Source organism: Papio anubis, chromosome 2 (assembly GCF_008728515.1).
Source record: "Papio anubis isolate 15944 chromosome 2, Panubis1.0, whole genome shotgun sequence".
Taxonomy (NCBI): domain Eukaryota; kingdom Metazoa; phylum Chordata; class Mammalia; order Primates; family Cercopithecidae; genus Papio; species Papio anubis.
Window position 1 is genome coordinate 188,661,084 of NC_044977.1, and position 20,287 is coordinate 188,681,370.

Below are 20,287 nucleotides of genomic sequence, written 5' to 3' on the forward strand. Positions count from 1 at the left end.
TGCTTCTTAAATGTTAAGGTGCATAGAAATGACCATTAGATTTTGTTGAAATCCAGATTTGATTTGGTAGATCTGGAGTAGGGACTGAGATTCTGTATTTCTAACAAATTCCCAGGTGATGCAAATGCTGCCGGTCTGTAGAACACCAGTAGTAATGCCCTACATCAGTGGTTAACTCTGGTCATCCATTAGCATCACTTGGGAGCCATTTAAAAATACTTATGCCAAGATCCCACCCCAGAACTAATTAAACCCAAATTATTAGGGGTATGGCCTAAGCATCTTTACATTTGAAAAGCTCTACAGGTGTTTCTATAGGTAATATGCCAGCTTGAGGCTGGAAATCTACCTAGACAAAGAAAAGTGTGATATAGGTGGGGGTCAGTGGGAGGTGAGAGTGTGTGTGTGTGTGTGTGTGAGAGAGAGAGAGAGAGAGAGAGAGAGAAGAGGAGAGGAAAGAGGAGGGGAGAATAGAGGAGAAAGGAGGAAAGAAGAAAGGAGGGGAGGGAAGGGGAGGAGAGGAGAAGGGCTAGAAAATGAGAGAAGAAAAGAGGGGAGGGGAGGGGAGGGGGAGAGGAAGGAAGAGGAGGAGAGGAAGGGAGGGAGGGGGAAGGAAGAAAGGGAGGAAGGGAAAAGGGAGGGAGGAAGGAGGGAAGGAAGGAAGGAAGGAGGGAAGGAAGGAAGGAAGGAAGGAAGGAAAAAAGCCTCTTTCCTCACTCTAAATCATGCTTCTCAAACATTAATATGCATACAAATTACCTAGGTATTTTGTCAAAATTCTAATTCTGACTCAATAGACCTGGAGTAAATATGGAGATTCTGCAGTTCTGAAAAATTTGTCTGCAAAGCACATTTTGACTATCAAGAGTCTAAATCAGTGGTTTTCAAACACTGCTGTACCTAGGGACCTCTAAAGGAAACATATATGCTTTTTTCTTCCACCCCAATATTCTAATTTCTTGGTATGCAGTGCCATCCCAGGATGAGTATGTTTAGAAAGTATGTCAGGTGATTCTAGTGTGCAGCAAACTTTGTGCACCACTTGTCTAAATGCTAAACATTTTAACTCATTTAAGAATCTCAAGCCCTTAAGATATGCAAGGCACAAATTCCATCAGAGCTGCTAGGACTGTATACCAACCCAAAGCTTTGAGACAATGTTAAGTACATGGTGCACAAAAATCACTGAAATTAGATCATGAATTAAACCTCAGGTCAATTGATTTATTTTCCTCTCTTCTTTATGGTGTATGACAGGGAGTGATGCAAAATTGTAAATAAGGAAGCAAAAATAAATTGATCTTATTTGTAAATAGCTGAAGTTCAACTTTCCGGACTCTGGACAACTGCTCTAAGAAAGGTTTTCAAATGCTAGAGGTAATGTGAAGGTTGTCAAGTGTTGGCGATGGGATTCAAGACTAAACGGGCCATTAGATCGGGGAATGGGATAGAGAACTCTGGAATCCTCAACTGAATCATACAATATGACTCTATCTTTAAAGAGTTTCTAATAGAAAAGTATTATATATAGATACATTAGGGAATGTCTTCCTAGAATTAGATTTGAATCTGTTGGGGGAAGAAGTTTGTACATGGCAGCATAAAACGTGAAAGATGCACCAATTAGAGTATTGCACCAATACACATTCCTCTTAATACACTCTTTTTGGCTGGAATAAAAATTTCAAGTTAGCTACCATCGTTAGCCGTGCCATTTGCATCAACTTAGAAAGTCAGGCCAATGTATAAGTAATAAGCCATTCTTAATCTGATTGTCAAGCAGCTAACAAAGCTTCATTAAGAAAGTCCAGGAACTAACATGATAAAGACTTTCATCATATTTTTTTTTTCAGAGGCAATTATGAGACCTCAGCAAAATGACCACAGTGTTGGCCTACGGCAAAAGTCTTCATTGTCTTTGGATGAGTGCTGTGATTCACTGTATCATTGCTGTCTGGATTGACATAGAACTTCTGAACTGATTCTTTTTGGATATATTTCTGAGATTCTTTCTCCTTTCTGAACTCAAAAGACTGAAAGAATAGCTAGAACTTTACTGTTAGCAATCTGACCATTAAACCACCTGGAATGCTGAGTGACACGTAGCATGTTTTACGGGCAACGAAGGAAAATAAAAGATTACTGCTGAGAGATACAGCCTCTTTTTATGATTGCCCAGGAATTAGTATACACATTGGAGGCAAAACTGTTACCAAGAACCCTTGTCAAATAACTAAATTTAGTGAACAAATACCAGGTGTCATCGAAGCAAGAAAAACTGTTTCATAGTAAAATGATACTCTTTTTCTGTTGTTAACCTTATGTCCCAGAAATACTTAGTCAACTAGAATATTACAAACCTTTATGTGTTAAGAACTGGCTTTTTATTTTAAAATGGAGTTTATAATAGAGTTAATAATATATGCCTCAAGTATATTTATAGACATGGATTCTCTCATATGTGTACATCATTGTCAGACATGGAGATGCCCATCAACGTATCATAAGAATAATTTGCCGGAACTGAAAATTGCCGGCTAGTCTTAATCCATGTTGATTCAGCTCTTTTTATACTGTAAATGCTTGCCTAGGTTCAAGTACTTTAAATCTGCCAATTAAATACTTAAAATACTGTATTGAACATAGAACTGCTATCATTCAACACTCCAGTTTCATTAATCAGCCCAGAAATAGGTAACTCACCACCATTCTCTGATCCTAAGTACATTACCACAGTGACTGACATTCCTGGTTTAAAAATAAAATCTTGTTTCAAATATAGCTTCCCGAGTTCTGGGTAATGAATATAGTTTCATAAAAGTTGACATCATTTCTTCTGATTTCACCAGAATTAAATACATCCAGTATGCCTCCTGGATATCTGACCACCATATCACTCAAGGCTCTCACAACCTGGTGGGCGTTTTAAGGAAAAGGAGAAACAGACCTGCATAGATGGGGTTAAATCCAAAAGATATCTAATCTTGTGATTAGAATACTCGTTGTGTTTATGTGTGTTCAATAGGCCATTCAGAAGTTGATTTTTACAGTTCATTTATCAGTTGGTATGTATACATTATGCAGATTTGCTTATGAGGAGAACATTGAAATATACATGTCCAGAACTAGTAAATGCATTATGCTTGGAAACCAAGCAGTACTCCCATACACTGTTCTTCTTAGAGGTCAGTTCTAACGCATGCTGTTCCAAATAGACCCAATTTTTCTGCTGATATATATTCAAAATGCAGTAGGATGTGGTCATACACACCCAGAAATACCATCTTCATGAGATGGGGGTGGTGAAATTCAAACATTTTTTTTTTTTTTTTTGTTAGCAATGCATTATTGGATATCAGATACAAACGTGCCTGTCAGCAATTCTAAAGCAAATGAAATAGATTTATCTGAGTCCATCCATTATAAAGAAAAGATATTGCTTTACCAACACATACCTCCTCCTCCTCCATTTTGGGGGGACTCTCCCCACCTCCCCCCAAAAAACTCATCACACTTCACTACGCAACTGATGGAGTATTAAACACTGTCTTCCAAGCTGTGGGAGTGAAAAAGAAGTCGCCTTCCTGCCACACTTCCCCAGTGCTGCAACGGACATAGCATCTCCTCCTCTATCGACCTAGTGTGATGCTCGCTCCCCAAGCACTGCAGTCCCCTCGCCGAGGATTGCCTTGGCCACACACACATGCAGCGGGAAGTCCCCCGATAGGGACAACCACATACCTTTGCTCTCCATTTCGGTCCCTTTCGAGTGCTGGGAAGTTCAATGGAAGTTGGCCGGAAGATGTGGGCCCGCTTCAGATTCCCAAATCTGGGAAGCCAATCTGATGATTTCGCCCGTACTTCCTTCCTTCCCCTCAGGCTTCCTGAAAGATGGGATTTCTTAAACCTTGAAGCTGCAATCAGCCACCAAAGGACACTTAGGAGCAGCAGCAGATTGCCTCTACAGGGGATACGTTGCGACGCGCATCTGATACTGAAATGCATGCACGGTGCCCGCTTTGATTTTTTTTTTTTTTTTTTTTTACCTGGGTCTGGAAGCTGCAGGCAGGAGCTGTCCTCCGAGCGTGGTGCTGCAGGTGTAGTGACAGATCATCCCACTTTGCTCTCTGGATGTACAGCAGATTTGCATGGGCGCTGGCACGCATGCGCAGGGCGTCCCCCCTCCTCTTTTCACCGCCTCCCGCTCCCCCGCCCCCTTCGCCTCGCTCCCCAATACGGTCTTCAGTTATCCCAGCTGAGGAGCTGTAGCATTCGGTCACAGGGAAGCGCTGCTAAAAATAAACGCCGGACCGGATTTTCCTCTGCAAACTAGAAAATGGATTGGACTGGTACTGCGTGCATCAGGACGAATTACTGAAGTCTTAGAGGAGGCTAGTGTCTCCAGGCAGGGTATGGTTTTATTCAGAAGGCAGAGAGGAGAGATTTACGAATCGTTTTTAATGTTCACAATTTGGGTTTCTCTTTCTACTTGCTGCAGTAACTTTCCAGCTGTCTGCTTCCCTCTCCTCTCCCCACTGACTTCACATTGCTTGCTATATTCCTGTATGTGTTTTGTTTTGTTTTTCGAGAGTGGGGCGAGAGTACTTATGGAACTGTCAAAGGTTAATATTCTCTCGCTTCTTTGTTAGTCAGACTCAGTGTTTTCCTGCCTGCCTCCACCTCAAAACTGTTCCATGAGCAGGCTCCAAGGCTTCTAAAGTTCTTCAAACAAAGCCACTGAGGATATTTTGAGGTGCTCTTTTTAGCTTTTTTCCAACAACCTGCAAGAAGTCCCCAAAGGTGGGGAGACGCCTTTTTGATAATAAGTACTTCCAAATGCAATACCTAATCATTTTTGTGAAGTTGCAGGGATAGAATATTTTTCTTCTACAGAGCTCTAGAGGAAGATGCAAAACCAAAAACCTCCTGAAGTACTACCTTCATATCAAAATATTTCTAAAGCCCACACTGTATTTAGTTTATATGCAAAATGTTTAATAGGAAAAATTGTGTTGGATTTACTACTTTTATTTTTTTTTCAATAGTCCAGATTTTCCTGAGGTGATCATCTCTCCTTGAGAATAATAATCTTATTCTCCAGAAGTCCAGAAAACCCTGTTATCTGGAATGGTTAAGGAAGGAGATGTGCAGATTCGTCACATACTCTAGTTCACAAAAGATCCTTCCACAGTAGGCTTCTAGTCGCAATTTTCAAAACATTGAAATATAATAAAATGTACTCCCAACAAGAAACCTGGAGTTCTCTCTAATTTAATCTTTTTCTGGTGATTCAGAGGGCATCCTTTGATTTTTCCAATGCCTTAGGGCCATGATTACAAATATTAACCATGGATGGTTCAGCCACATATGGACATTATTAGTGGAGGACTCCCACTAATGAACTGAGTGGGTCAGCAACACCTGGATCCATTCAGCATTTAAGAGTATCGGATTGCAGAGGCCACAACCTAGGGCCTACTAGTTTTTAGGTTCTCCAATTGTACGCCAAAGTACATGTTTGGAAGAATCACAAAACTCAGGATTTCTTTTCAGTGTTCAATAGGCTTAGAAAGTAGGCTAAGGGTAGGAGTAGTGTTCCTCCTTAAGAACAACAGCCGATTTCATTGAGATAAATAATTTCTGCTCTTAATGCTGCACCCCATTACATGCTCATTCCTTCTCAAAGGTTTTAGAACAGGAGATATCTTTAGAATACATCTCTGTGTACTCTTCATATTTATTCTTTTACAGATGGAGAAGCTAAAGGCAGGGGAGGAGTGGCACGTGATAAGAGTCACATGGTGAACCAGATCTGGGTTCAGAACCTAAGCATCATACTTCAAAGGCAGAGGCAAGCCATCTAATCCAGAATGCTTTTTCATATAACTGCCTTCCCATTATCTACAGTGAATAAGAACAGGGAGAACCTTCTAGTTCATAATTTATCATTATTTTTATTCATAATTTTAAGAACCCAGATGCTTTATTAAATAGAAAGCAAATCAAATTTAATGCAAAATTTGTGGTCTGACATTCAAGATCTTTCCATTCTTCTCCAAGCTTAACTCCTAGACATATTATCCTAAACAAACCTCAATATTTTCCTTTTTTTTAAACCAGGAGAATGTGGGATCACAGACCCCCACCACCACAAATTATGCAGTCTGGTTTCCCACTTGTGGGGAAATTGCAGGGGTCAGCGCATCTGGAGTACAATGGACAAACCTTGACTGAGAGAACCACCTTCTTGATCACAATAGCTCCTCTGTCAAGATTTTTCTTACCTTTGCTTACATCATCATTGCTGTCAGATCTTGACCTCATCAAACCACTACCTACCACAAGTGTCTACAAATTCAAATCTTATATTTTCCTCTAGATCCAACAAAAACTCCTTCTCCTTTCTACAGTCTTCCCTGATACTCTCAGTCTGAAAATATTATCTACCAAGAACACTGATGATCTGCTCACTAATGGTTCCAAAACTGATGATTTACTTTTCCATCACTATTTTCTATTCTGTATCAGAATAATTTATGTATATATCTTGTTCCTTTTTCCCACCCTTATTTTTTAAACGGCCTCCTTTTTCTTTCTTCAGTGTAGTCTACAGAGTGTCCTGAACATAGATAACAATAAAAATGTTTCACGAATTAGTAGCATTTAACATGCATGTTTTTGTGTACTTTACCATGTGACATTAACTACACTCACCATGATAACAAAATGATGATAATATTGACCTAACATTGCTCAGAGCTTACTATGTGCCAGGCACTATAAGGATTCTAAATGTTTTGGTGACTATTATCTTTATAAAGCTATATGAACATGCAAATGGCCAACAAATATATGAAAAAAAATGTTCAATATCACTAATCAGCAGAGAAATGCTTATCATCTTCAATAGACTTTATGCTTCTGTGGGGGCAAAGATCATGTTTTATTCATACTTTAACCTCTCTGTGCTCCAGGTTGCTTATCTTTAAAATAGAGATATCATTTCACCCCAGTTAGGATGGCTATTATCAAAAGACAAAGAAAATAAAGCACATGCTAGTGAGGAAGCAGACAGAAGAGAATTCTTATGCACTGTTGGTGGGAATGTAAACTAGTACAATCACTATGGAGAACAGTATGCAGTTTTCAAAAAAAAAAAAAAAAATTAGAACTACCATATGATGCAGCGATCCCACTACTGGGAATCTTCTTTACCAAAAGAAAGGGAATCAGTATATCAAAGAGACATCTGCACCCACATGTTTATTGCAGCACTATTACAATAGTCAAAATATGGAATCCACTTAGGTGTTCAACAACAAATGAATGCATAAAGAAAATGGGGTACATATACACAATAAAATGTTATTCAGCCATAAAAAAGAATGGAATCCTGTCATTTGCAGCAACATAGATGAAATGGAAGGACATTATGTTTGAGGAAATAAACCTAAGAAACAGAAAGTTAAACACCACATGTTCTCACTCATATGTGTAAGATAAAAGAAAAAGTTGATTTCACAGAAGTAAAAAGTAGAACAAAGCATAGGAGGAGCTGGGAAGGGTAGGGGGAAGGAGGGAAAGATTTGTAAAAGGATACAATGTTACAGCTAGGTGGGAGGAATAAGTTCTAGTGTTCTATACCACTGTAATATGGTTATAGTTAATAATAATATTTTACATAGTTTAAAATTAGCAGAAGGAGGATATTGAAGTTTCCCAATACAAAGAAATGATCAATATTTGAGATGATGAATATAATAATTACCCTGATCTGATCACTTACACTATATGTACTGAAAGTCACTGTTTACCCCATGAATGTGTACAATGATTTGTCGATTTAAGAAATAAAATAAAATGTTATGAGATTAGTACTATTATTATCTCTGTTTTAAAGATAAGCAACCCGGAGTACAGAGAGGTTAAAATATGAATAAAACATGATCTCTGCCCCACAGAAGCAGAAAGTCTATTGAAGATGATAGAAACATAAATGATTTTAAAAGCTATAGTAAGGTATAAGACAGGTTGTCACAGGTGGAGTAGGAGGTGCAGAAGAGTTGGCAGTCAGCCAGCCTGAGGGTTTTAAGAAAGTTTCCTGGAGGAGACACATACAGAGCTAGTTCTTGAAGTCTGAGCTTCACAGCGTTGGGGTATGAGTGCGGGGCAGGGACCATGTGAGAGTGCAAAAGTACTTTCGGACATAAGAAGTTATTATCATTTTCCAGGTTTCTCTACCAGATGTGAATCTCCAGTGTAAAAGTGGAAAGTGGAAGGAGGCAGAGAAATGCTTAGCATGGGTCTGGGACCAGAGCTACAAAACTCCAGAGTACGTGGGAGAGATCATCATCATATCTTCATCTCACCTAAGTTTTCTATCATACATTTGAATAGAGAGACAGTAGAGCATAGTGAAAAAAATAGATTCTGGAACCAGACAGACGTGGGCTCAAATACAGTTTGCTTATTATTACTTACTGTACCATCTTGGGCAATTAATCCATTTGGTTCCCATTTTTTTAATCTGGAAAAGTAAGTAATATCTTCTTGTAGGCAGAGCTGCTGTAAGGACTGACCATAATACTTATAAAAGTGTCTAAAATACTGGTCACTCAATAAATTGTACTCACTATTATATATAAGGCTTTGGGTCCATCTAAGCTAAGGATTAGAGCTGGAATCCCTGAAGGCCCCCTCCTTTTTAATAAGAAAAGGGTCTAATCCCCACATCCCAAAGTGGAAGGATTTAAAGGAAGAATTGCTTCATAAAAGTGTTGATGAAACATAATTTGATCTAGTTATGATGAACTCACTTAATGATAATCCTGGAATAGAGGAAATAGACTAGTAGCAATTTGCTATTTCAAAATGCCAAGAATTAGGTGAGACTGGGTTTCTTTTATTTGGGGTGAATGTGCATTCTGGTTTTCCCAAAATGTTCCCTTTTTATACTTATTGTCACAACATACTTTTAAAGAATGCCCCCTTTGCCCATCAAAAACAGTTCTGGCTCAAACAATAAATTATATGACCATCTACCTTTAGTTCCTACTAGAATGTACAGAAATAATATAAATGATTGAAATTAATTAACAGCAAGGCATTACATTATAATTAACTATTTTTAAAGCCTTGCTAAAATGCCAAACCAATTACCAGCCCGCATACAATTTTTCCATATACTCATGCTGTTTGTCCAGAAGTGCTGAACGTAAACTGAGAGAAATGTGTGACCATTTATTTATGCCCAATTATTTTCTTACTGTTCATTTTTTATAACTAACATCTTTTATAACGTATTTTATATGTACAAAAAAGAAAAGTTGGCCAATTGGGACTTTTTGGTGATGATATTGAGGTCAACTCACCTCTAGAAATGAGTACTCACTCTAAGATGAAACAAATGGTCAGCTCAGTTTCCACTGAGAGTGTCAGTTCAAACTGTCACCAGAATGTAAGCTCTACAAGAACAAGGACCTTGTCTGTTTTGGTCACTGTTGTTTTTCCAGCTTCTAGAAAAGTGTGTGATACTTAGAAGGTTTTATTTAATATTCATTGAATCAATGAATGAGTTTAATGAGATAAAGCTTTTTTTTTTTTTTTTTTTCCAGGGCCATAAAGCCAATTCACTTGGCAACTGAGAAGCATCAATCAGCAATCCTTGACGGCATAAACTAGGTCATAAGTGACCTGCAAGCAGCAGCAAGATCACCACGAGGCAGGAAGTCAGTTAACAAGTGTGCTCAGTGCTTACTCTTGGGCAAAGACCATAAATAGTCAGTCCTACATTCGGTTTTCTCTGCACTTGAGTTCAGGTATTCCTCTTAAGCAAGCTAATAGGTGGGCCATGCCTTTGCAAACAAGCTAGGAGGCTGGGAGAAATTAGTCATAGAAGATGAAAGAATAGGAAGATTAAAATTTCAAAGCACAAGAAGAAGATGGATTGACGTGGCAAAACTACGTGAAAGTGGCCACGCTGTAGAAGTTAGAGAGAGTCCCTCAGAAAGCAAACATGTCTTGATTGCTTACTATGTGCAAGGCTCTCATTCTCTTCTTTGAGTGACAGTGAAAGAACGGTCTTCCTAAAAAGGCAAGGTCACATGATAAAGCTTCAGTAAAAATGGTTCAATAAAAATGGTTCAGGTTTCAGGGAAGGAATGAAGGTAAGGAACAGTCTGAGAAGACAGGAAAGGACAGAAGATGCAGGTCATCTGGGTATATTTTTCCATGGAGTTACCCATCCACACGGTCTAACAGTGATGTCTCTGGGGGCTATTAAGTATCTAAAGAGACTTGCAGAGTCGTGTAACAGAGTAATGATGCATGGGTGAGGCATCTGGAAGCCAACTGACAAACATTTTTTACATTTCTTGTTAAGGACTGTCTCCACTTGACGATATTAGAGATTTATACACAAGCTATCAACTGACAATTTCGAGGTCCATCTGTTACACTGGCATAATGCCCACTTAAAATGTGGTATGCCAATTTCATTAATGTTTAGGTTTTGAGTCAAAACCTTAATCAGTCAAAATAGGATACTAGAAAATAAAACTTTTCAGTTGATTGTCCCTTTTCCTTCTAGGGATAAGAAATAACCTGGCAATCTAATATGCAAAAGTCACTTCTTGAATCTGCTCAGGATCAGTATGAAGACCAACTCAGTCCTTGAGTTCTGGTGCTAAGAATAGACCAATTGTACATCAAAGTTTAGTCCAAAGAGGCTTCGTAAAAAATGCTGCATCTAAAGAAGGTGGACATTTGACATTTCCTCATCCTGTACTCCTCACACCCTCCCCTCAAAATTCCAAATACACGGATGCTCAATCTTTTTGTAATAATAGCATACGAGTATTCAGTCACAGAAAAATTAACAAAAGTCCATCATTTGTTCATTTACTGAGAAGCTACTATGTGCAAGACACTAGTCTAGGTGCTGGGATACACCATGAATCTGTGGACTCATAATGTGTACATTTATAGTTTCACGGTTGGAATGAACTTCATACATCTTGTAGCCCAAATACTTATTAAGCAAAAGTGAGAAATAAGACCCATTAGGAGGGAGGAGGGGGACAACTTTTCTCAAGTCAAATAGCAAGTCATAAACAAGACTAGAAGTAGTCTGCTGATACCCATCTCATTACGGCACTCTCTGTGCAAACTTGTATACATTCTTAGGTTGGAGGACTAGTCCTATGTGTGTTGTACTGCAAACCATTGTTTCAGAAGTTTATTTATTTCACTTAGTAAATACATCCAGAAGTTCTTGTTGAAGGGCTGGAAAATGGTAACTATACTAAATGTGTCGCTGCCAATAAGAAACCTCCACAATATGTTCTACACGATGCCTGATAGAGGTGATACAAGTGTATTGTTCATGCGATAAATAAGAACAAAGCTTTGTTTTATTAGTAGTGCTCTTACTTGATGAAAAATCTTTATGGTTTATGTTTATATTCAAATCTCAATTCACATAGCGACTGTGGCTACCCAGGGAAAGTGAAATGCAGAAATGAAACAATTAGCTATGCTACTGGTTCCAAAAGCCCTGCTGTTTAAAGGGGAGGAAAAGAGTAATGAGTAATTTAAGCCAACTAAAATTAAATAACAGCAAAAGAATGCAATAGCATAGTGGACTCCACAGGTGTATTAACACAAGGGTATTATCAGCAGGGACCTGGAGGTTCACGACTAATTGCTGATAGTACTGATACTCTGCAGTTTAAAAAAAAATGACAAATGGATTTGTATATCTGATAGTTTTTTTTAAAAAATATTTTCCACAACTTTTTACATTTTTTTCCTCCAACCATTTGCCCTAGCAAGGTGACTACAGGACTGTAAAGGAAGCAAAGAGTTATAGTTAAGAGGTGGAACCAAGACTGCTATTCTGCCCAGAGCGTTCTCTTGTATACTCAGCTCTAGGCCTAAGGTTGTGATAATATGATGCTGATGCTGCCGGCCCCTTTCCGTCACCTAAAATCTGTCTCAATTTAAAGTATCAGAGGAAAATGTTTTTCATCTGATCTTAAATTTATGTTTATTTATCATGACGGACAAACTTATTTAGCCTACCCAATCGCTTCTAAATTCATTCATTAAACATTTTCCCCTTCTTTCTGAAGAATCACAAGCTATTAATCATTAAAAAGTAGTAGCTGTTATAAAAAGGATACTGGAAAGATTGAGATGTATCCTTGGTTTCTTACTCTGTAAAAGAAGGGACTTTGACAAAACAGTCTATAAGGCCCTTTCCAGCCCTAATATTGGAAGCATCTGTGTTGGACCAGCATCGCTTCTAGGCTAAGTCAGTCGGACCTGAAAGGAACACTAGAGTTCCTCTAGCCAACTCCTTTAGTTTATAGAGGAGACACCTGAGGCTTGACAGGGGAAGACTTTTGAATCTGAACTTGGAACTGCTAGAATCCAAAGTCAATAGTTTTAGCCATTATCTTATATTGTCACTTTACTACACTTTAATTCCACATGTTGATGAAGTGCACAATATTTAAGTAAATAATAGAAAATAGGTTGAAGTGAAAAAATAGTATTCTACTAGGCCCCACTAACGCCACTCAACTACTGAATGAAGAAATACAAACCCCATCAAAATGATCTCCACCTACCTGCCTCATTACCCCTCTCCCTTATATCTTTTTACTTGTTTATCTCATTTTTATTGCCTACATAATGCCAACAAGCCAAGTTGGCAGATGATTCAGGCTGTGATACAGAAGAAGGGATAAATACAATTTCACAGAGCTACAAGGTTGGATATAAACTTGGGGCTCACTGTTTTTTGGCTCAGGAAACTCTTATATATCCTTCAAAACTCAGTTAAAGTGTTTCACGAGAAGCCTTCTCTTAATCTTCATAGCATTTTCAGTATTTTTTATTCATGTCTGCCATTTATTTATATATCTGTCTCTCTATAAAGGCAGTGCTATAGACTGAATGTGTTCCCCCAAAATTCATACATTGAAACCTGATTCCCAACATAATAGTGTTTGGATGTGGAGACTATGAGAAATGATTAGGTCATGAGGGCAAAGCAGTTATAAATAGAATTACAGCCATTATAAAAGAGACCCCAGAAAGCTTCTTGCCTCTTCTGCCATGTGAAATTACAGCCACAAGACTGCTTTCTATGAACAGAGAAGTGGGTACTCACTAGACACCAAATCTACCAGCAGCCTTGATTTTGGACTTCCCAATCTTCAGAACTATGATAAATAAATTTCTGTTGTTTTTAAGTCACCAAGTTTGTGGTATTCTGTTATAGAATCCTGAATAGGCTAAGACAGATGGAGTATTCCCATCACATAGCATTGTGCCCAGCATCTAGCAGGCATAGAGTAATTATATTATGAATTCATTAGTGAAGCAGTCAATGAGTGATTAAATGAATGAAGTCTGAAAATATTCCTGAACCTTTCAATTCAATTTATTCACTCTTCATTATACCCCAGGAGCAAATAAAAATCAACTTTGAATAGCCATGCTTGTTCTACATTGGATAGTATTATCAACACTGTCAGTGTTTCCCATCAACCTGCTTTATTCTTGCTCTTTTCTCCCCAAATCTCCAAGTTGGAGGAAAAAAAGGTCTCCACTCCTGGCTTCTTAGACTTTGGCCTTTTTAAGTCTTACTTTCTTCTCCCTCTGGTCTTGGATTTCCCATCTCCTGAAACACCCACCTTCCCACCACCACCACCAGCAGCACACACACAATCCTCATTAATAATCTCCTTGCTTGGCTCCATAGACCTCCATGAGCTGAGCTAGTATCCTGACTTGGTCAAGGAAAGAAGGAGTGCTTTAGAAAAAGAAATAAATGAATGATAAATATTCTATTGATTTTTATTTTCCAGTTTCAAGCTCTGAATGTAGCTGAATGTTACTGTTTGATCCTTTTGCCCACTTCTTTTGATTTCCTCCCAATTATTTCTTCTTTTAAGCAGGGAACTTAAAATACTCCATTTCTTAGTTTTCTCCCTGAACAGAGGGCACTCCCCCCTTCAGTGAGATGTTAGCTTCCATGGCTAAATATAGCAATCATCTATCAAGAATTTTCCCAGAATATGAAGAGACACTCTACCTTTCTAATAATGGATGTGGTTTTTCTCACTGAACGTAAGTATGTTCAAGAAACACATTTAAAAAGATGAGGTATTCTTGCAGGATACATTATTGTGCATTTGTAAACTCTATTTTCACATTGATGCACATGCCAAATCACTTGCTATTATTACATTCAGCACTATTTGCTCTGGATCATAGTGCCAAAAGACTAATGTCTTGTAAGTACAGAAAGCAGACACTTCGGGGCGGCACAGATGGAGGTGGGAGAATTGCCAACAGAAATGGTGCCTTTTCTCCACTTGGATTTTTTTGTTGTTGTTTTTCAATTGTTTAAAGCATGGAGATCATGCAACAAGTATGACTTAGGCCCTGAAGGGAGACCCACTGGAATCTGAATGCAACTAAGCGGGAAGGCATGAGAGAAAGAAAAAAAGAAACAGGATAGTTCATCCATCTCAATGATAAACTGAAAATCAGAATCAAGAAAGCAACACTGAGAAAATGAAGTAAGCGCACGAAATCGACTTAAATCACTTTGTGGATTATATATTGAATAAGATTAAAATGTCACCATTTTATTGTTATAATGATGATAAAATAGTAAAACTGCCAAGAGAAGAGAATGGCTTGTCTTTGTGTGGCATCGAAGAATTTATCAAAAAGGCAGCATGATAATTTAGGAAATCAAACTTCTTTCTTAAGCTGAAGGTAGCTCCTAAAATCCATTATATGTTACACAACTAGTTTACATTTATGTTCATTTATATTATGAATTCCAAAGATTGAATTTAACAAACCAAACATCCTAAATTTTGCCTAACATTATGCCTGGTACTTTACATCTACTGTATTATTAAATCCCCATAACAACAATGACAAGGAACTGAGGCTCCAAGGTCTATTATTTGCTCAAAATATTCAGCAAGTGAGGAGTAGGGTCAAAAATGCAACTGAACACTTACAGAATTTAAAATCTTGACCTTTGTACATGCCTCAAGGACATATACTTGGTAGGTAAGCCATCTTCCACCACTAGTGTTTATATAAACTTGCGCTACAGGAACCCAAAAGAGAGAAAGTGCATTATTTTCCCTGCCAGGGAAGGAGCAGGGAACATTGAAAAGCCTTTTCCATGAAGCAGAGAAAGCCATTTCTGACGGAGGTTTCAGCATTAAAAGCCTCAGTGAAGAGAATGTAGGGTGATTTGGGGAAAAGTAAACAGTTTGGTGTTCCTGCACTGGAAGAAGATGAGAAGATTGGCTAGATGTGGATTGAGGAGGAAGCCTTAACACTCCTGGGATTTCAGTTGAACAGAGAGTTTACCAAATCTGAAGTTTTGACTGTTTTCATGTTTATCTGTCATGTCAGATTTAGCTCCTTGCCTGCAAAGACTGAATCTTGCATGAGTTTTCCACCAGACCTTCCCTTCCCAGTGCAGCTCCTTCAAGGGTTCAGTCTTGGCTTTCCAAGCTGTTGAGACTGCAAAAAAAGAAATATGGACCACATGCAAATTTAGCTCTTCATCTTTTGACTCCACTCACTAAGCAATTTGCTCCTAGATTCTCTCTCTTTACTTAGCCACCAGGTTTGTGTCTGACTTGTGTTAACGACCTGACTTCCCTAGTCAGCATGATACCAGATTCAACTTCCAGCTGTGCTTTTTATCTCTCTTCCTTAATTCCATGTGTTTTTAAACAACCTTCAGGATAACAGCCCTTCCAGCTCTACCTCTCCTGGCACCTCTGCTCCCACAGAAATCCTGTTGGCTCACCTCTTGCAACTGCTCTGCCCTGGAGGTGAGGTCAAGAGAGAGCTTGGCACAAAGCCTGGTAAGTGATATGTACAGTTTATTAACCACTTACTCTGTATACTATGCCCTTTGTCTATACAGTTGAACCTTGGTGTCTATGGGGTATTGGCTGCAGGGCCTCCTTTGGATACCAAAATCCACAGATGCTCAACTCCCTGATATAAAATGGTATAGTATTTGCATTTAACCTATGTACACTTACTTTATTATCTTTCGATTACTTATACTACCTAATACAATGTAAATAGTTGTCCTACTGCATTGTTTAGGGAATAATAATAAGAAAAAAATTCAATGTTCACTGCATGTTCAGGACAAATGCAATTTTTTTTTTGAAATATTTTTTATCCACAGTTGGTTAAATCTATGGATGTGTGAACCCATAGATATGGAGGGCTGACTGCATTATTGTCAAGTTTGTAAATGATTATTCCTAAGTTCACAAGGTTAAATAAATCAAGTAAACAGAGCTTTAAAAAGTGGTTGAATTTAACATGTGGCTGGATTCAGTAAACATTGATGGACTGAATTTCAACACTTCTCTCTCATTGCAATTTTGAATTTAAGGTTTTATTTTATTTTCCTGTTTAGCTTTTCATATGTTACTACTACAATAAACATGAAAAATAGTTTTAATTTGAATGCTCATAAAATTGTGCCAAGAAATAAAAAATGTACTGAATGTCTATGCCCAAGAGAACTAAAGTAGGATAAATACTACCTAGTAAACCCTTATTATCCTCGATAATATGCTAAGATTTGGATCAGTTTATCAAAGCACTGGGGTGAATATTTAAATGAACAGTTGTAAAATTTTATATCACAAAAGGACATCAACATTTCCATAACCGTTTAGCTCTTGACATTGTTAATTGATCTCAGTTAAGTCAGCAGATCTGGATAATACTTGTTGACATTTGAGAAATTGTATAGTGCATATTAGAAATGACTATTTGGTAAAAAGCTAAGCACTCTGCAATGCTAATTTTATCAATCTTTGAAATCTAAAAATGAGCTTAACTTGTATTTTCAACTCAGCCAACAAAAGGTAGTTATGATTAGCAGCACTGGTATTGCCAGCTCAGCCTAAAAGAGATTTCACCACTGCAGCCCCAGATCCCACCTTTCCCATGCTTATCCTCTCTCCTACCTCCTACTGAGATCCTCCCATTGTTCCCCCAGATACAGCAAGCTGTGCTATGCCTCTGTGTTCATCCATGCTGCTCTCCCGAGTTGGAAAAACATCGCACCCCCTTCTCTTTCTGCTTCACTCAAACTTCAGTGCAAATGTAAGCTCCTCTAGGAAGCTTTCTCATATCCTCTATATGATTTGATGCTCTCACCCTGGGTTCTCAAAGAACCTTGAACATTTCTTGAGCATGATAACTTAAACTGCTGGAGAGCCTTTGCCCCCCTACCCTTTTAGGCTTTAAGCTTTGTGAGAGAAGCACGCATAATTGTATGAGCAGTGCACCACACCACACAGTCAATAAATACAGTAGTTCCAGTAGTTCCCCCCTTACACATGGTTTCAGTTTCCAGGGTTTTAGTTGCCCACAGTCAACCAGGGTCCAAAAATATTAAATGGAAAATTCTAGAAATAAACAATTCATAAGTTTTAAATTGCACCCAGCTTTGAGTAGTGTGATGAAATCTTCTACTGTCCCACTCCATCCTGCCCAGAACATGAATCATCCCTTTGGTCAGCATATCCACGCTGTATACACTACCTGCTCGTTAATCACTTAGTAGTCATCTCTGTTTTCAAATCAAAAAGACATACCATATATAGGGTTGAGGACTATCTGCAGTTTCAGGCACCTACTGGGGGTCTTGGACCATATCCCTCACAGATAAAGGGGGACTATTACATTAGTTAGAGTCAGGAAAGGGTGAGAATTTGTCTTGAAGGAAAATCAAGGCTCAGAACAGGTATGTGACTTGCCCTGCATCACAAAGCTGGTAAATGGCAGAGTCCCTGGAGAATCCATTACTCTTGCATTCCAGGGCCAGGTCCTATCAACTATTCACTTCTCTCACTGTTGTCAGTTGGGGGCTCTGGGTATTTTTAAAAGAGTAGTGTCATAAATACATACACACACACACACACACACACACACACACACATATTTGATGAATTTCTTAAAGAATTTTAAATAGAAACACTTAAACCTAGAAGTGAGTTTATTACTTTGATGAACACTTAGGCAACTACATAAATACACTAATTCCCAAATCACTAAGAATATTATAACAATCAAGTGAAGAATTAAGAAGTAACTACTTCCAAAAATAGGATGACTTCTTATATTTAAACCAGGGAGAAAGGTGAGCCTGTGATCCAAAGGAATATAATCAAAAGGAAGATAGGAGAGTTTCTTTTTTTTCTCATCCAAGCCAATATATTATTTATCAAAATAAAATAAATCATTCAGGATGGTTACTACTTTTCTAGGGCCACTTTGCCAAAAGCAAGACAATTATTAATGATATATACACAAAATCACAAGTGTTTGGAAAAAATCACTGTGGTAGATCATTCTGAGCCTTTATTCATCACGAATTACAATGGCACTTGTTATTTGAGGAAAGGCTTGCTTTCCAGTTGCTCAGATAAATCTATTACATATAAGAGATTGGGTAAATTGTGAGATAATAACTGTAGACGAATGAGTTAGGTTGTACATGGTCAATCATTTAAATGCCTCCAGCTTTCTTCCCGTGCCGGTATCGCTCTCGCAAGCATGGTTAACGTCCCTAAAACCCGCTGGACTTTCTGTAAGAAGTGTGGCAAGCACCAACCCCACAAAGTGACACAGTACAAGAAGGGCAAGGATTCTCTGTATGCCCAGGGAAAGCGGCGTTATGAGAGGAAGCAGAGTGGATATGGTGGGCAAACTAAGCCGATTTTCCGGAAAAAGTCTAAAACTACAAAGAAGATTGTGCTAAGGCTTGAGTGCGTGGAGCCCAACTGCAGATCTAAGAGAATGCTGGCTATTAAAAGATGCAAGCATTTTGAACTGGGAGAAGATAAGAAGAGAAAGGGCCAAGTGATCCAGTTCTAAGTGTCATCTTTTATTATGAAGACAATAAAATCTTGAGTTTATGTTCAAAAAAAAAAAAATGCCTCCAAATAACACTCTCAAAGTTTCACAGTATTGCCTTCACAGAGTTAAGCTGGCTGCCAAAGTGACCCACAGAAACTCTTTATCCAGTTCTTGCCTGCTGTACTCTCCAGTCTGTCCTCACAGGACCATGCTTGGTGCCCAGGATCAGTTTCCACTTCCCTGACTCTAGGACATTGCTCACCTCTGGAATGCACCCATTCACAAACCATCTTTGTGGTTTTTTTTTTTTTTTTTTCCAAAATTTTTCATAGTCAGCCACAAAAGTATCTCAAATACCACATTATAGAAATAAAACAAAAAACACTTTCTGGTTTTATAAAATCCTTTTCACTCTTTGAAGAGTGTGGTTTGGGGAAAAAAACAAAAACAAAAACGCTCTATCACGGACTATTTGTTGAATGAGTCATCCCTTCTAATTATTTATATTCTTAATCACCCCATAGTGAGCTTTTGGAGGGAGGTGGCCCTGTCATCTCCGGGTCTTTCTCAAAAGTGAGAATCCTTCAGCAAATGTGTCAAATGACTGTCAACAATCCTGCTCAGGTTCAAGATGATGCAGATTATCTATGTGATTTTCCTGTTCTAGATGAAACTGGTAGGGATATTCCAAAGCTGTGGAGGCCTACTCGGAACCCTTTGGTAGAAAACGTCTGAAAGGCTACATGGCTGGAAATGGGAAACGTGCCTAATGCTCCCTGTAGCACCTGGGGCTGGCTCACCATATCCCTGCTGACTCCCAGTTCTCTGAGTCAACCGCACATGAAAGTGGAGCTTTGATCCCAGCATCTTAAAAATCCTCCAATTGGAAAAGAGTCTGTTCTCTCTAGTAGATAAAAGTGAAATTGCACCTCTGTGAAATGTGTTTGCAGCCAGGAGCAGGGCTCTGCAGGAGTCAGCTCTGGGACAGACACAAATCTCTCTCAATCAGTAGCTACATTTAAACTTTCCATTCCAAAGTGTCTGAAACGGAGCTGACCAAAGCAGCCTGGAAACCTAACCCCTGCAACTTGGGTCACACAATGTGTCTTTCAGCCACTGACATCATTTCTCATTATGGGCAAGTAAGGAAAAGGCCCCGTTTTCTGTGGATGAAGATATATGACTCTTACCAAAGGGGCCCGGCTCCAGCTCATGAAACAAGTATACTTAGCACAATGTAGGCCACTACTCACCTTATGCTCTGGACTGAATCCCTGCCCCTGGCCTTGTCTGCACATACTGTGGATGTGCAGTTTTCCATAAGGTAAGTAGATCGTTAGCA

At 38.6% G+C, this 20,287-nt stretch overlaps 2 protein-coding genes and 1 non-coding gene across 3 annotated transcripts in view; 1 reads left to right on the forward strand and 2 right to left on the reverse strand.

The window, feature by feature from the left end:
- The window catches only part of FGF12 (fibroblast growth factor 12), a 582,680-nt gene extending 578,523 nt beyond the window's left edge, over positions 1 to 4,157 (reverse strand). Inside the window, exons 1-2 of the mRNA XM_021933889.2 lie at positions 4,047 to 4,157; positions 3,742 to 3,884 (exon numbers count right to left, since the gene is read on the reverse strand). Of these exons, the coding sequence (XP_021789581.1) occupies positions 3,742 to 3,754 (13 nt within the window). The 5' untranslated portion in view covers positions 3,755 to 3,884; positions 4,047 to 4,157. The remainder of the gene's footprint in view (positions 1 to 3,741; positions 3,885 to 4,046) is intronic.
- Positions 4,158 to 6,117: 1,960 nt separating this feature from the next.
- LOC116274069 lies at positions 6,118 to 6,279 on the reverse strand. The gene has a single exon (XR_004182545.1). It is a non-coding gene; the product is annotated as a U1 spliceosomal RNA (small nuclear RNA).
- Positions 6,280 to 18,614: 12,335 nt separating this feature from the next.
- LOC101002193 (60S ribosomal protein L36a-like) lies at positions 18,615 to 19,022 on the forward strand. The gene has a single exon (XM_009201959.3). It carries the CDS (start codon positions 18,643 to 18,645, stop codon positions 18,961 to 18,963), a length of 321 nt encoding a protein of 106 aa, XP_009200223.1. The 5' UTR covers positions 18,615 to 18,642; the 3' UTR covers positions 18,964 to 19,022.
- The last annotated feature ends 1,265 nt before the right edge of the window (positions 19,023 to 20,287 follow it).